The sequence below is a fragment of the Danio aesculapii genome, chromosome 4 (genome assembly GCF_903798145.1).
Source record: "Danio aesculapii chromosome 4, fDanAes4.1, whole genome shotgun sequence".
In the NCBI taxonomy this organism is placed as follows: Eukaryota; Metazoa; Chordata; class Actinopteri; order Cypriniformes; family Danionidae; genus Danio; species Danio aesculapii.
The window spans coordinates 57084772-57102269 of record NC_079438.1 but is presented as its reverse complement, the minus strand read 5'-3'; the positions used below and the strand labels follow the sequence as shown (position 1 = coordinate 57102269).

The 17498-nt window shown below is 36.8% G+C and overlaps 2 protein-coding genes across 2 annotated transcripts in view; one reads left to right on the top strand and one right to left on the bottom strand.

The window, feature by feature from the left end:
- The window catches only part of cog5 (component of oligomeric golgi complex 5), a 103833-nt gene extending 102854 nt beyond the window's left edge, over window positions 1-979 (bottom strand). Inside the window, exons 1-2 of the mRNA XM_056456210.1 lie at window positions 924-979; window positions 589-728 (exon numbers count right to left, since the gene is read on the bottom strand). Of these exons, the coding sequence (XP_056312185.1) occupies window positions 589-728; window positions 924-969 (186 nt within the window). The 5' untranslated portion in view covers window positions 970-979. The remainder of the gene's footprint in view (window positions 1-588; window positions 729-923) is intronic.
- A 260-nt stretch (window positions 980-1239) lies between these two features.
- The window catches only part of LOC130223397 (B-cell receptor-associated protein 29-like), a 32692-nt gene continuing 16433 nt past the window's right edge, over window positions 1240-17498 (top strand). Inside the window, 5 exon segments of the mRNA XM_056456209.1 lie at window positions 1240-1533; window positions 1627-1748; window positions 2447-2564; window positions 2980-3102; window positions 3318-3548. Of these exon segments, the coding sequence (XP_056312184.1) occupies window positions 1451-1533; window positions 1627-1748; window positions 2447-2564; window positions 2980-3102; window positions 3318-3548 (677 nt within the window). The 5' untranslated portion in view covers window positions 1240-1450.

Below are 17498 nucleotides of genomic sequence, written 5' to 3'. Positions count from 1 at the left end.
ATACATACACACACACACATGACTGAAAATACAGTGCTCAGCATACAAGTACACCCCTCGCAAATCTCTCTTTAAAATTCATACTTTTAATAGTAAGCTATACAATATTATATTCAGCCAAATCTGGAGTTTATCTAAAAAAGTAAGAGAAGCAAAGAGAAAATTTAGCTGAAATTTTTTAGGTTATAATTTTTTTTTGCAATATTTTGCTTGAATTTAATTGTATTATCTTTAAATTTCTACATGTTTGGTGACTAAAATATAATTTTAATAAATATATCTGTTTAATAAATGTGTTTTGTTTAAATGCACCAAATACATTACCCTATATTCACTGAGAAATGGAGAAAAATATTCATTTTCAAAATGGGATGTACTCCAGTTATGCTGAGCACTGTATATACATGCACCGTGTATATACTAGACAGGACTGAAATTATCCTTGCTGTGTGTGTGTGTGTGTGTTTTAACTGTTGTTTTTTTATGCATCTTAACCAACAGTGTTCCTGTGTTTATTTAGAGACACATCCATGAACGGATTTGCCTGATGTGTCTATGATCCAGACAGCTGATCTGCATGCTTCTGACCTGGCAGTGCAGCTCTTTGTCCAGCTGACTGATGCCCTCTGCCAGCCTCGCCAGCTGCTCAGCAATCACAGCATGATGAATGGCTTGAGCGGTGTACGTTTTCACATCGAAATCCTCCTGGAGGAAATCAGAATAACACTCTGGAAAGGAAGAGATGGGGGGTTTAAATACAGATAGCAGCAGATCGCATTAGCTGGACTTGACTGATGTGCTACTTTCTGCAGCTATAAGTGTCGATCGACATGATTAATCAGCCAATACTTAAACACAGTAGAATATAAAGATGTAAACCAAAAAAATAAATCGATCAGAGCGTGTTAAAATCAATATATTACCATCTTCCAGCAGAGAATTCGCTGTTGATTCCGTATTAGCCTCCATCACTGCCACTTCATCGATGACGTGTAATTCCAGCGTCTCCACATGAATGGAAAGCTACGGCGATTGGTCGATGGTTATGAATATTAATTAGCTATACCGCTCAACTAGTATTATAATTTCGCAAAGATGTTATATTTTATTATAACGTTTATTTGCAATAGTTATATAAACTCATCGTGCTTTTATTTGGAGTAAATATATTTAGTTTTCTTGCGAAAAAAATAAACAGTCAAAGGTTAGACACGCCCACTGAATGCGGAAGTGAGAAACTACTACGCATGTGAAGCCGGGTGTAAACACGCGCGTTTTCGTCCAATATTTACAACACAGACAGCGATTTTAAAGAGAAAACGCATGTCCTGCTTATAATGGAAATGCAGTACATTTTAATAAGGACGGTAACATTGAGTAATCCGACCTGTCAGTGACTTTAGGATTGTGAGTAGCGGATTTAACGTCGGGAGTCCATAATAAACACCATATGATGGAAAGTGGGAATATTCTGGATTTGTTCAACAGGGGAAAGCCAGTCAGAGTGTGTGCACCAATGGTCCGCTATTCAAAGTAAGAAAGAGGAGATTTGATTGATTTCTGTGACATATACTGGAGTTCTGATCGGCAATTAGATGATATAATACTTTATTTTATTTATTTCAGGCTGGCTTTTAGGTCTTTGGTAAGGAAATATGACTGTGATGTGTGTTTCACTCCAATGATCATTGCAGCTGATTTCATGCGATCTGCAAAAGCTAGAGACAGTGAGTTCACCACCAATAAGAGTGAGTTCAGATTGAATTTCGCATTAAATGTAAGTGTTTTCATATATGTTGTGTTTCCATTAACTTGTGGGAACATGAAATGTCAAAATATTGATGAAATAATATTGTCATTCAGCACAAAAGATTTATATTAACTAATATTAACCCACTTTATATTAACTACTTGTTAAATATACATTACATTCAATGTAAATATACATTACATTTACATTCAAAAAGTAAATATAATGTACTTACTGTGTTCATAATGTATTGCAGAACACTTCTGGTGCTGTTGATGATTTGGTGGTATAAACATAAATACATGTTCACACCATAATGTCATACAAAATGTTTATAATTAATACATAAATGATAAAAAATAATGTATTTATGTTTATTTGTATTTGTATATGCATATTAACCAACATACGTATATAAATACTTTGTTTATATGTTTGTAAACGTACAAATTAATAATATATATGCTTATATTTTTATGTTTATAATGGTATAAAAACATGAATTAATTTATGTTAATGTCATTTAATGTTTTAATGTAAATGCATTGTTTAACCCTTAAAACATGTTAACAAAGGGTCATGTCAGACAGGAACATTTCCAAACATTTTATTTACATAAAACAACATTTGACCAATCCCTTAAATTTTGTTAGAGGTCCATTCTTTAATCAATTTTAACATTTGTTTTCTCTTCAGACGACCGACCATTAATTGTCCAGTTTGCTGCGAAGGATGCACAGACGCTGGCAGATGCCGCATGTGTGGTTTCTCCTTTCTCAGACGGGGTGGATTTAAACTGTGGCTGTCCACAAAGGTAATGCTAACATTTACAGTACATAAATTACACAGAAAATACAATTCAGATATGGATTAGTAACAGTTTATAATAGTTATAGTTATAATTTATTGTGCAAGTGTGTCATTTTGGCTTTGGTTCTAATCTTATTTTGTTTGTATACATTGTAGTGCTTTGAGTTTAAGAAAAGTGCATTGTAAATTACACATTTATGATAATAATAATAATACATTCATGCATATTATATACATACATTATCTTATACAAGGATTTAGATGCAACGGTTGTGCATTTATCAGTCTCATATGAATGCAGATTAACTGTATTGAACTGAGATGAGAGTATGAGATGTTTTATTGTATTTTCTTCATTTCTGCAAAGCTGTTTTGACACACATTGTAAATAGAATTTAAGATGACTTGACTTTTTGCAGGTGGGCGATGTCTGAAGGCTATGGTGCATGTCTGATCAACAAACCTGAGCTTGTGAAAGACATGGTTCGACACGTCAGAAACCAAATAGACAATCCCAACTATGCTGTATCCATTAAAATAAGGTAATATCATATCTTGATATTAAAATACGCTCATGAGAAGGAAGAATAACTCTGTATCTCTTCCAAAGGTATCTTTTTATGTATCTCTTCCTATTTATCTCTTTCCAAATGAACCATTATGGTTTTCTAAAGCTTCTCTGTAACTGTGTATTGTGGAAAGCATTAAATGATTAAATTTGCCTCCATGTCTCCTATTGTTTTGTTTTTATCTTCAGAATCCATAAAGACGTCCGTCAGACGGTGGATCTCTGTCAGAAGGTGGAGGCCGCGGGAGTTTCCTATATCACCGTTCATGGACGCACTGCCATCGAGAGACACCAGCCTGTTCACTACGACGCCATTAAAACCATCAAAGACAGTCTTTCCATCCCAGTCATCGCTAATGGAGACATCAAGAGCATGCAGGATGTAGAGGCTGTCTGTGAACTCACTGGAGTGGACGGTGCGTATCAGGTCTTCTGCTTCTCATTATTTCATTTGTGTGCAGAATGTTAAAACACTAGATTTAACTTCATTGCTGTACTTGAGGAATATTTTGGGGATTAATTACTTCATTGCAATTATGATTAATCTTTTGCAATTCAGCAAAATTCATTTTTATATTTAGAATTGCATGAAAAAGGCTGCATTTAAAGATTATTTTTGGGGGATTTGGACTTAAATTCTATTCAAATGCATGTCAGATTTGCTAGATGGGACTAATTGACTTTATTGCAGTTATGATTACTATTTTTACATTTAGAATTGAATTAAAAATACTGACCTATACTTACTGTACTTAAGGATTATTTGGGGATGATTTGGACTTATTATTACATTAAATTCAAATGCATGTCAAATCTGATACATAGGAATGAATTTATTGCAGTTATGATTACTATTTTGCAGTTATGGCTTATTTATATTTATAAAAGCATATAAACATTGTACTTTGCTTACTGTACTTAAGGATTATTTTGGGGGGATTTAGACTATTAAATTAAGTTTAAAATGAATGCATGTCAAGCTTGCTAGATAGGAGTAAATGACTTTATTGCAGTTATGATAAGTATGTAATAATGTAATTAATATGTAAATTAATATGTAAATATTGGTAATTTAGCGAATTAAATTTTTATATGTAGAATTGCATAACAAATACTGTACTTACTGTACTTAAGGATTATTTTGGGATGATTTGGACCTACTGTTAAAATAAATTCAAATGTGTGTCAGATTTTCTAGATACTTTATTGCAGTTACTCAGTATTAGATTAAAAAAGTACTGTGTTTACTGTAATTAAGGATTATTTTGGGGGATTTGTGCTTTATAAAGTCAGAATTGCCAAATATTACTCATAATTACTATTAAAAACATGATTATTGTGTATAATAATAGTGAAAATAGTCCCATCTAGTGATTCTGACATTTTTATCCTGCAATTTTAATTATTTAATTTGCAAGTTTGCAGGTTCTGTCAATGCTGACTTTATAAACTATCTATCAAACTTTATATAGTGCTACCTCACCAGCCCTTTGTGCTTTGGTACCAAAACTTCACAGAAGGACTGATCGTTCCACTAGATCTGCAACAAATGGATGTTTGCCATCACCGGCTTTTAAAAACTTTTATGGACAGAGATCTTTCTTTTATGTATTCACAAAAGCCTAAAAATGAGATCTCACAACATCTAAAAACAACAGCAGCATTAATAATTTTATTTTAAAAATCCCATGCTCATCATCTGATGGTCAACTATCGCTGTAGCCACTGAGTTAGTAGCCTGCTTCCCTCTATTTTGTATGTTTGGTGATTGTTTGTACTGTTCTCATGTGTTGATGGAGGAGATGGCAAATGTGTCTGTATGTGTCTCTGTTCTGCAGAGCAGGAACCTGCTGAAAAACAGCATTCATGCTGAGTCAGGCCTGATTACCTTTTAATCTTTTCCTGTTTAAAAAATTATAAATAAATAAATAAATAAAGCACAAATATCTCAAAATAACCCTTAATTACAGTAGACACTACTTTTTATGCTTACTCTACTTAAAGATTTTTCTACTGTAATAAGGGTTTGACTGCATTATAAATCTAATTTATTATTATTATTATTATTATTAAGTGCATGCAGAAACAGACAGATGCATTTAGATGCAACGGATGTGCATTTTCACTCTGATTTTAATGCAGAATATAGATTAACTGAAACTGAATTACAGACAAAATATAGGAGATCAGAATTGCTAGAACTTATGAACTTGCCAATGAAATTGGCAAATTACAAAAATTACAAACAGGTAAATTACAGTTGCATGTCAGAATTGCTAAATATAACTTATTGACTATTGCAGTTATGATTGATAGTGTTTTTTATTCTTAGAATTGCATTAAAAAGTACTGTGTCTAAGGATTATTTTGGGGTATTTGTGTTTTATTAATAAGAGTAATAAAATCAGAAATGCTAGATCCTTTGATCATATCTGGAATGACATGAAGAAACAGAACAAACTGAGAGAAACTAAATCCTAAAAAGCTATGGGCAAGTGTTTTAAATGCAAAGTGTGGTCAAATCAAATGTTGATTTGATTTAGTTAATAACAGTTAATTGATAAATAAAATGTATTTATGCATTATTATTGAAAGCATCCTCATATTACAGCATTTTTACACAAACTTTGAACAGTAAAATAGCTTTACAGGTTGGTCTGGATTTAGTTTGTCTCGGGTTTTCATGTCATTCCAGACAGATTGGATGATGATCAGATCAGATCTCTGTCAGTGTAGAGCACTAGCTGTAGTCAGACAATAATCTCAGTGTACAATTAAAATTAACGACACAAATAATGATATTTCAAACTGCCATGCTTTATAAAAATATAGAAATAGCCAACTTTAAACCTTTTCTTGATGAAAATACTAGTATCCTAAGACTTTTGCATAGTATCGATTATAGGTGCTGTTGTGGTGTATTTGTGTATGATGTTTATGAGCTCCCGCAGGAGTGATGGCCGCTCGGGGTCTGCTGTCCAATCCGGCTATGTTTTCTGGCTTCGAGGAGACGCCGCTGCAGTGTGTGTGGGATTGGGTGGACATCGCGGCTGAACACGGCACTCCGTTTACCTGCTTCCACCATCACCTGATCCACATGCTGGAGCGAATCACTTCTCAGCCTGAGAGGAGGGTGTTTAATAACTTATCTAGCACGTCTGCCGTCATCGATTTCTTACACAACACATACGGTTCTGTATAGATGCTTTTAATCAATGTACTGTTTTATATAATAAAGTCACAAATGACAAACATCCTAATGTGTTTTTGAAGTATTTTGTTGGTATTAAGGCGAGGATGTGCTGTAATTCATTCAGAAGTGAATCAGAATTAAACATTTAGAAGGTATTGTAGTTTTAAATGTTGTTTTCTTTCATCCTATGCTGATTAAATATGGTAAATATGGTAAAATTCATACATCCAAGGGGAAAATAGATTACATTTATATCATTAATAAGTATTAATATATCATTATTACATTAAAATGTATGAAATGAAATCAGCAGGTGGTCATTTTAAAAGTTTTTTGGTTCCACTAAAGGCTATTGATTTGTTTAATGCGATGCTAGATGATTATTTTACATTTCTATCTGTTGGAAGTGCAAGATACAAAAGTGAAATTCTGACTAAATAATATGTGAAGTTATTAATTATTATTATTATTATTATTATTATTAAACTATTAATATTTTACAAGAAATACACATTTATATTATGCATTTCTGACTTTTTTTTGTCTGAATTACATAAAAATGTACTGTACTTAAGGATTATTTCTGAATGATTTGTGGTTTATGTTTTAATTTTAGCTGAGGACATTTCTTGTAGAAGAAACTAGTTTTACCTTAACGTTTGATTTAAAAAGTACTATATTTTTACATCAAATTATATTACTATACTATATTTTCTTATGCACGTTAATATGGTAAACAGATTTGATTATGTACTGCAAACATTTCATGTTTAACATGCAATGATGTGTGTTTTAAATGACCCTAAATCATTAATATTATTAAAATTAAAATTGCTTAATTAAAAACAAGGCAGAGATATGAGTAAATAATTGCAACTCATAAAAATTACAGCTTTCTTGCAGTTGCAAATGTAAATCAGTAAATTTGTTTGAATATTAATAAACGTTTTTAATTAACAGATTTTTATAGGTTATTTTTTATTAAACTTAACATTAAATCATTAAACAAATAGGCTGTATTCTCATTAAATCATATGTGCATATATGAACATTCATTTGAGGCATATTTAGTGTATAATAATAGCGAAAAAAAGCACTTATATGATTGAAAATGCAGGTTAATGTTTATGGTTGTGTACCAATTGGTATCATGCTATTGTTTCCGTCAACAACGCGTCACGCTCGCTCACGACAGTGGAAATTTCCGATGCTTTCTTGAGTGGGCGGGGCTAATTTGCAAGCTGCGATGCCATTGGCTGACAATCTGATTAACGGCTGACCTGCAGGGGCTTAAATACCACACGCGAGGAGGCGACTTCCGTGTATGGACGAGAGGTAAGATGTACCATGTATTATTACTATATTTTGAGTGCAAGACTGCTACAAAGAAGGTATAAGTTTTATAGTGCATTTAAATGATTATCTCATTATCCTCCTGGGTAAATGAGTTGGAAGTTCTCATAGTTTTTAGTAGTACAACACCATGAGAAACCTTGCAAACAATCACCAGTACTTTTAAATCTCTCTTACTAGTTCAAATGCAGTCATAACTAAACATTAGAGAGACTGTGTTTATTGTAAGTTATTTTAGTCAACTCTCATAAGCTTAACCTCTAAGTCTCAGCTGTTTGTTTAGCATGACTTCTACTTTTGTTTAACATGTAGTGTACAAAGATCTTTAATGTCATTGATCAGTTGTAGTTGAGATTCTTTAAAAGTGCATTGTTGTTTGAATGCCACATTCACTTGTATTATAGTAATGACTTTAACCACAGTGATGTTTCTTTTTTTTTTTTTTATTAGGTCTCTGGATCTGAGCTGTGGGAGAAAGCAGAGCAACACAATGGTGTGGAGTTCTTCAAAAGTTGCCCTTGATTCACCTTTGTCCTTTAAACTTGAGCAAGTGTAATCTGTTGCTCTTGTATTCATCTGATGGTATCAGCTCCGACTGATTCTTTGGTTAATCTGTGCTTTTCAACCATCTTCACAAAGCCTTTACTAGCACTTCACATTTTGCATGTCTCAAGATCCAAGTCTGTAAATGAGGTGAATGACATCAGGTGCAATTAAGACATGCAAAATATGTAGTGTTGGAGGGCTCCTGGAGTGGTTGAAGTGGTGTTCTATGTGTAGTATTAAAAATCTGCCGTGTATTTGTTTGTGCAAAATAAAAGGTTAAATGTGATCTTTGTGCTCTTGATGATTTGAAGCTGAACTCCTCTTCTCTCTGAAAAGTGTATTTTTGATTGGGTGATTTTTGTTTTTCAAACATTTACAATGTTTGTGGATGAGTTATGATTAAATGTCATCAAATTAGATGACTAGTGTTTCTCAATTGCTGATCTAAAACCAAACCACCTAATCTGTTAAAGCTTATTTCAGCAGTGCTAACATCCGAATCAAAGCATCCTGAAGGTCCTGACCTGAAGCTACGAGTGGCTGAGAAGTGTGGAATGGGATCCTGCTGAACCACAGATTGGTGCTGAATAGGCTGGGCTAGGTTTTATTTATTTTAGGCCATTTTATAAAATTATTATTTTTTTTTTTTTAGGGTCTGGCTAGCAGGGATTTTTTTTTTTTTTTTTTTTTTTTAGGGGCTGGCTAGCGGGGGGTTTTTTTTTTTTTTTTTTAGGGGCTGGCTACCGGGGTTTTTTTTTATTTTTTATTTTTTAGGGGCTGGCTAGGGGGGGGGGTTTTAGGGGCTGGCTAGCGGGGTTTTTTATTTTTTTAGGGGCTGGCTAGTGGGGGGGGGGGGGTTGGGGGGGGTTTAGCGGGGTTTTTTTCCCCCACCCTGCCTGGTTTAGCCTGCCCTAATATTTAGCGGGATTTTTTTTTTTCCCCCCACCCTGCCTGGTTTAGCCTGCCCTAATATTTAGCGGGATTTTTTTCCCCCACCCTGCCTGGTTTAGCCTGCCCTAATATTTAGTGGGATTTTTTTTTTTCCCCCACCCTGCCTGGTTTAGCCTGCCCTAATTTTTAGCAGGGATTTGTTTTTCCCCACCCTGCCTGGTTTAGCCTGCCCTTTCTGTTCTAGTTTTTAAAAATTTTGAAAAATTAGTCCCTCCTCCTCTCTAGTTGATTGGCTTAGATAGTTAATTAGTGCCTTATAATAGGCTCTTTTGACTTAGCCCCTCCTTCTCTTACTTATACTCTCCTCTGATTGGTTGATTTGAATAAGCCCCTCCCATGGGCACTTAGTCTGGAATATTTTACAAGTAATTTTCCAAAATTTTGTCTCCTTCCGCATAACCGCTGCTGATTATTGTTACGAAAGTCCCCAGGGGGAGCGTTCTGGAATCATACTCCGCCCCTTCGTGTCCTGCCTTCATGTCTCTGTCGCCACGTTCTGATCCGCTTGCCGAGGCACAGCCTGTCACAGCCCACGGCGACCTGACCGTCACGCAACCATGCTTTCCATGCCGGAGTGGGGATTGAGCCCACGCTCTCCCGATCAGGGAGCTGGTGCACTACCACTGTGCTACCGGCACGTTCTTACTTACTATAGACTGTCCGGTCATTTTATCTTTTCTCTTGCAGGTAAAGCCAGTTGAAGTGCTCGAATTCGGCTAAAGAGGGCCTCGAACCTACAACTTCCCATTCATGCCCTGATGTGCACTGACCACCAAGCCACCACTCTGCTCATACTTATTAATGATTTTGGGTCATTTTATCTTTTCTCTTGCAGGTAAAGCCAGTTGAAGCACTCTTATTTGGCTAAAGGGGGGCCTCGAACCTGCAGCTTTCCAATCATGCCCTGACGTGCTCTGACCACCAAGCCACAGCTCTGCTCATACTTATTAATGATTTTGGGTCATTTTATCTTTTTTCTTGCAGGTAAAGCCAGTTGAAGCGCTCTTATTCGGCTAAAGAGGGCCTCGAATCTGCAACTTCCCAATCATGCCCTGACGTGCACTGACCACCAGGCCACAGCTCTGCTCATACTTATTAATGATTTTGGGTCATTTTACCTTTTCTCTTGCAGGTAAAGCCAGTTGAAGCGCTCGATTTCGACTAAAGAGGGGCCTCAAACCTGCAACTTCCCGATCAAGGCCTGCTTTGGACTGCCCACTAAGCCACAGCTCTGCTCATACTTACTAATGATTTTGGGTCATTTTATCTTTTCTCTTGCAGGTAAAGCCAGTTGAAGCGCCCTTATTCGGCTAAAGAGGGCCTCGAACCTGCAACTTCCCAATCATGCCCTGACGTGCACTGACCACTAAGCCACAGCTCTGCTTATACTTAGTAATGGTTTTGGGTCATTTTACCTTTTCTCTTGCAGGTAAAGCCAGTTGAAGCGCTCGATTTCGACTAAAGAGGGGCCTCAAACCTGCAACTTCCCGATCAAGGCCTGCTTTGGACTGCCCACTAAGCCACAGCTCTGCTCATACTTACTAATGATTTTGGGTCATTTTATCTTTTCTCTTGCAGGTAAAGCCAGTTTAACTGCTCTAAATCGGCTAAAGAGAGGCCTCAAACCTGCAACTTCCGGATCATGGCCTGCTGTGCACTGACCACCAAGCCACAGCTCTGGTTGTACTTATTAACGGTTTTGGGTCATTTTATCTTTTCTCTGGCAGGTAAAGCCAATTGAACTGCCCTAATTCGGCTAAAGAGGGCCTCAAGCCTGCAACTACCCGATCATGCGCTGACGTGTACTGACCAACAAGCCACAGCTCTGCTCATACTTACTAATGATTTTGGGTCATTTTATCTTTTCTCTTGCTGGTAAAGCTAGTTGAAGCGCTCAATTTCGACTAAATAGGGGCCTCAAACCTGCAACTTCCGGATCATGGCCTGCTGTGGACTGACCACCAAGCCACTGCTCTGCTCATACTTATTAATGATTTTGGGTCATTTTATCTTTTCTCTTGCAGGTGAAGCCAGAAGAACTGCTTGAATTGGCTAAAGAGGGCTTCAAACCTGCAACTTCCCAATCATGGCCTGCAGTGCACTGACCACTGAGCCACTGGAGAGATCATACTTATTAATAACTTTGGGTCATCTTATCTTTTTTCTTGCAGGTAAAGCCAGTTGAAGCACTCAAATTCGACCAAAGAGGGGCCCCAGACCTGCAACCTCATGATCATGGCCTGCTGTGCACTGACCACCAAGCCACAGCTCTGCTTATACTTATTGATGATTTTGGGTCATTTTATCTTTTCTCTTGCAGGTAAAGCCAGTTGAAGCGCCCTTATTCGGCTAAAGAGGGCCTCGAACCTGCAACTTCCCAATCATGCCCTGACGTGCACTGACCACCAGGCCACAGCTCTGCTCATACTTATTAATGATTTTGGGTCATTTTACCTTTTCTCTTGCAGGTAAAGCCAGTTGATGCGCTCGATTTCGACTAAAGAGGGGCCTCAAACCTGCAACTTCCCGATCAAGGCCTGCTTTGGACTGCCCACTAAGCCACAGCTCTGCTCATACTTACTAATGATTTTGGGTCATTTTATCTTTTCTCTTGCAGGTAAAGCCAGTTGAAGCGCCCTTATTCGGCTAAAGAGGGCCTCGAACCTGCAACTTCCCAATCATGCCCTGACGTGCACTGACCACTAAGCCACAGCTCTGCTTATACTTAGTAATGGTTTTGGGTCATTTTACCTTTTCTCTTGCAGGTAAAGCCAGTTGAAGCGCTCGATTTCGACTAAAGAGGGGCCTCAAACCTGCAACTTCCCGATCAAGGCCTGCTTTGGACTGCCCACTAAGCCACAGCTCTGCTCATACTTACTAATGATTTTGGGTCATTTTATCTTTTCTCTTGCAGGTAAAGCCAGTTTAACTGCTCTAAATCGGCTAAAGAGGGCCTCGAACCTGCAACTTCCCAATCATGCCCTGACGTGCACTGACCACTAAGCCACAGATCTGCTTATACTTAGTAATGGTTTTGGGTCATTTTACCTTTTCTCTTGCAGGTAAAGCCAGTTGAAGCGCTCGATTTCGACTAAAGAGGGGCCTCAAACCTGCAACTTCCCGATCAAGGCCTGCTTTGGACTGCCCACTAAGCCACAGCTCTGCTCATACTTACTAATGATTTTGGGTCATTTTATCTTTTCTCTTGCAGGTAAAGCCAGTTTAACTGCTCTAAATCGGCTAAAGAGAGGCCTCAAACCTGCAACTTCCGGATCATGGCCTGCTGCGCACTGACCACCAAGCCACAGCTCTGGTTGTACTTATTAACGGTTTTGGGTCATTTTATCTTTTCTCTGGCAGGTAAAGCCAATTGAACTGCCCTAATTCGGCTAAAGAGGGCCTCAAGCCTGCAACTACCCGATCATGCGCTGACGTGTACTGACCAACAAGCCACAGCTCTGCTCATACTTACTAATGATTTTGGGTTATTTTATCTTTTTTCTTGCAGATAAAGCCAGAAGAACTGCTCGAATTCGACTAAAGAGGGGCCGCAAACCTGCAACTTCCGGATCATGGCGTGCTGTGCACTGACCACCAAGCCACAGCTCTGGTTGTACTTATTAATGATTTTTGGGTCATTTTATCTTTTCTCTGGCAGGTAAAGCCAATTGAAGAACTCAAATTCGGCTAAAGCGGGGCCTCAAACCTGCAACATCCCGATCATGCCCTGACATGCACAGACCACTGAGCCACTGCTCAGCTTATACTTATCAATGATTTTTGGTTATTTTATCTTTTTTCTTGCAGGTAAAGCCAGAAAACTGCTTAAATTTCATCTATAGAGGGAATCGAACCCAGAATTCCCAGATCACAACTGGCTGTTCTGACCACTGAGCAACATGGACTCCACACTGATGTTCCGCTTTGGGTATGTTTGACTTATCGAAGGTCAAACAAACAAAAACAGATCAAGGTGAGCCTAGAACCCAGATCTTTCTCGAACCTGGATCTTCTGTACAAAAGGCAAACACCCAGACCGCTGAGCCATTGAGTCTGGGATGTCAGTTCTTGGTATTCGGGTTTTTGTGCGTTTTATTCATGGTCAAATCAATAAAAAACTGTCGAAGGTGAGCCTAGAACCCAGATCTTTCTCGAACCTGGATCTCTTGTACAAAAGGCGAACACCCAGACCGCTGACCCGTTGAGTCTGGGATGTCAGCTCTTGGTATTTGGGTTTTTATGCGTTTTATTCGTGGTCAAATCACTGAAAACTGACGAAGGTGAGCCTAGAACCCAGATCTTTCTCGAACCTGGATCTCCTGTACAAAAGGTGAACACCTAGACCACTGAGCCATTGAGTCTGGGGTGTCAGATCTTGGTATTTAGGTTTTTATGCGTTTTATTCGTGGTCAAATCACTGAAAACTGATGAAGGTGAGCCTAGAACCCAGATCTTTCTCGAACCTGGATCTCCTGTACAAAAGGTGAACACCTAGACCACTGTGCCGTTGAGTCTGCAGTGTCAGATCTTGGTATTTGGGTTTTATTCGTGGTCAAATCAATGAAAACTGACGAATGTGAGCCTAGAACCAAGATCTTTCTCGAACCTGGATCTCCTGTACAAAAGGTAAAGACCCAGACCGCTGAGCCATTGAGTTTAGGATGACAAATTTTGGTATTTGGGTTTTTGTGCGATTTATTCATGGTCAAATCAATAAAAACTGACGAAGGTGAGCCTAGAACCCAGATCTTTCTCGAATTTTGATCTTCTGTACGACAGGCAAATGTACAAACTGCTGGACCATTGAGTTTGGTGTGTGGGTTTTTGTGATTGTTGTACAAACAAAGGAAAACAGATGAAGGTGAGCCTAGAATTCAGATTTTTCTCAGCCTGGACCTTCGGCACAAAAGGCAAATGTACAGACCACTGAGCCATTGAATTTGGTTTCTATGTTATTGGTTTGTGGACTTTTCTGCTTTTATCGATGGACAAACTATCAATTTTAAGAGAGCCTCAAACCCAGATCTTCCACACGAAAGGCTAACTCACGGACCGCTGAGCCACCGAAGATGAACCTTTCAAGCTTGTTATTTGGGTTTTTATTTATCTCCCCACTAATGAATTAAGTCATTTTTGGTCAGGAAGTTAAATCCAGATCCTCCACGTAGAAATGCGCAGCGACTGAACCACCACTTTTCTTTCTCTCCCTCTTTTAAAAATTATTATTTGGTGGGTTGTGTCAAGCTTTTTTTTATTAAGAATATATATATATATATATATATATATATATATATATATATATATTAAAAACATATGGAGCATTTAATCATTTAAATCAGCTCATGTCATGTGTTCATAAACACATTTATTCGGTGTAATGTAGTGCATGTAACAATTAAACACGACAGAAACAATTCATTGAAAGTGAAAAGTTTTATTTGACCAACAAAGCCAGCATGCACATGGAGCGCAATTTGACGTTGTTAACTTGTTAAAGCAATTAATAAAACAGGTGCAGATGCTGAAAGACTCATTTATAATCATCCAATCAAATGCAACAGAAAATCAAAGCTTATTAGCTGAACAAGCTGGTCATCATGCAGACAATGCAATACAAGGAAAAAAGCAATGCAAACAATTCAGATGTAAACTCTGAAAACAAATGCATTTAATCATTACAATCATAAAGCATCAGACGCAGTCAAACTGTGAAATGTTACACACTTTATGCATTAAACACAACATAATCTCACATTATGACAGTATATACATCATCCACCAATGTAAATGAATGCAAATATGATGAAATGTTGTCAACTAGATAATGAAAAAAAGTTCTTGACTGATTCTCTGAAACTTTGAAGAAAAATGGTTCCTTTTAACGAGGAAAAACGATAAAAAGCACTTGAGGAAAAAAGGGGTTTGCGAGTAAAAGTCGAGCGTATCTTCCAACGTTTGGCCTCCAGTTGAACACATATTTTATGGCCGAATCCTCTAGAAAAAGTCACTGAAATGCAAACATCAAACATCTCACAGACTCTCAATCTTTTCTGAACTAAAGACAAAACATAAACAGTGAACACATAGCACTTAAAATACACATAAACTTTTAGTACATACATAAGACAAATACATTCATGTATGCATGCATAAATACACATTGCTTCCATCTTATTTAGCATCACAAACTACTATAAATACACATGCAAATCTTATTTTTGTCCTATAATTCATTCACATCAACCATTTATAAATAATACAGAAAGAATGAAATGTCATGGATGTACAATAAACTGAGAAGTCCACATTACATTTTCACTAAAATGACATTAGAAAGATTGCAGCATCATTATATTTACACAGAGAATTCAAAGCAGAGCAGTAAAATGTTTAGATTTACATACCAATGTGTACAATCACTTCTAGTGCTTTTCCCCTAAAGTGCATGCCTGAAACTTGTAAAAGTAAAAGTATTGAACATTTTTACCACTTTCTTTAGAATCTTTTAGTGATTCAAATAAGTTGCAATCTGGTTTTAGATCACCAAGTTGGCTGTATTGAGAGTTAAAACTGACATTTTTGTATTGGTATGGTTGGACCTTTGCATTCTTTTTCATCAGTATTAGAATTTCAAGGCATTGCATTAAAGCATTTTGCCTCGTATGTTGAGAACATCTTGCACCCGTCTTGTGTGGAGTGCCCCAGGGATCCATATTGGGACCTTTGATGGTTTCCCTTTATATGTTTACCCTGGATTTTTTTTATTACAGCATCATTGAAACACAGATTTAATTCAAGATTAATTATTGAGTTGTGTTTTTTGTGATTTAGAAGAATGCTTAAACTCAGCAAATCAAAAACCTTTTTGACTCTAGTTTTTTTTTTTTTGTTATGTTGCAGCGCTGCTTTTAGAAGTTTTTTTGGGAGATTTATGGATATGGAGGTTGTGCATCATGCACTTTATCTTGAATGAAGTATTGGTATTGGTCTTCCATCTTGATTGGAGTATTGCTCTTCTTCCATCTTCATTGCAAGCAGTTCAGAAAACTGCTGCAAACTTTCTCTGGATCGCTTCGGCTTTCTTTAAATTTTGAGTTGATTTTGTTTTAAGCTTTTAAGATTTTGTATAGTTTAAGGCAATTTTTTTTTTTTTTTTTTTTTTTGGTTGAGCACCAAGTTATACCTCCCAATCTGTTGTGCCATATTGTCCATTTGGGCACACAGATATTTGGGATACCTCCTTTTACCTGTACCATGATGTTATTTTTAACCAATAATCAGAAGTCTAGACTTTACTATCATTGTATACCTTAAGTAAATGTCTTGTACATTGTACAGCACTTCAGAGCAGTTTATATTGTAAAACATATTTCTGAATGTTTGTATTCTGATATAAATAACCTCTGAAAAATGGTTTCTGTTGGCTTCATGAGCAAACTGTGCTCCAAAAAACCCACGTGAACCACCTTAAAAAGCTGATTTCATGTTGAATGTAGTTCATATCTTTCCCCAATTCGGTTTTAAAAAGTTTCCAAAGTTTGCAAGTTTCTACTTGCAGAAATATCTCAGTTTCCTTTAAAACCCCCCACTCTTCTGCTTTTCTTTTATGATTAAATTAACAAATTAAATGTAGTAATGTTCAACTTAGTTGGTTTGTTTAAATTCAACCCAAATTAATAGTTTACGATCACTTAAATTTAGTAAATTCAAGGATTCATATATCAATTCTTATATCTTCAACTGTGTTTAAAAAGGTTTCCAAAGATTGCAAGCCTGTAATTGCAAAAATATCTCAATTTCCTTTAAAATCATGCCAATTCTTATGATTTTCTTACACAATCTTGCATAATCTTCTGAATATTAGGACATATACACTTTCTATGTCTCCATACTGCCGTTTTAGTAAAGGGAAATAATCTAAATATTCAGTTTTAACAATGAAAACACTTGCAAAAATAATGTAGTTTTAACAGCTATCAGAAAACCCTTTGTGCTTTTTTGTTAGCTTTAGCAATACTTACCTGAGAAGCTCGTGTTTTCACGTGGTTTGGTTCTGTTTGTTTGGTTTTCTATACACTATAAACGATTTCAAAATGCTCAAGGGCAACGCATTAAAATAGACACTTTGCTTGTTTTAGTTACTAGTTTTAAAGTTATCCGCGTGCTAGAGGTATTTTAAATGTTCGCAAAAAGTCGCTTGACATCTTCTTCCACGTTTTCGGTCATATGTTATGTTGCACTGCCCTCTTCTGGTGTTATATGTCTTCTGTCTTTACTGTCAATTTCTTGAAATTAGTTTGAAGAAGCTTGAAACTTGAAGAAGTTTT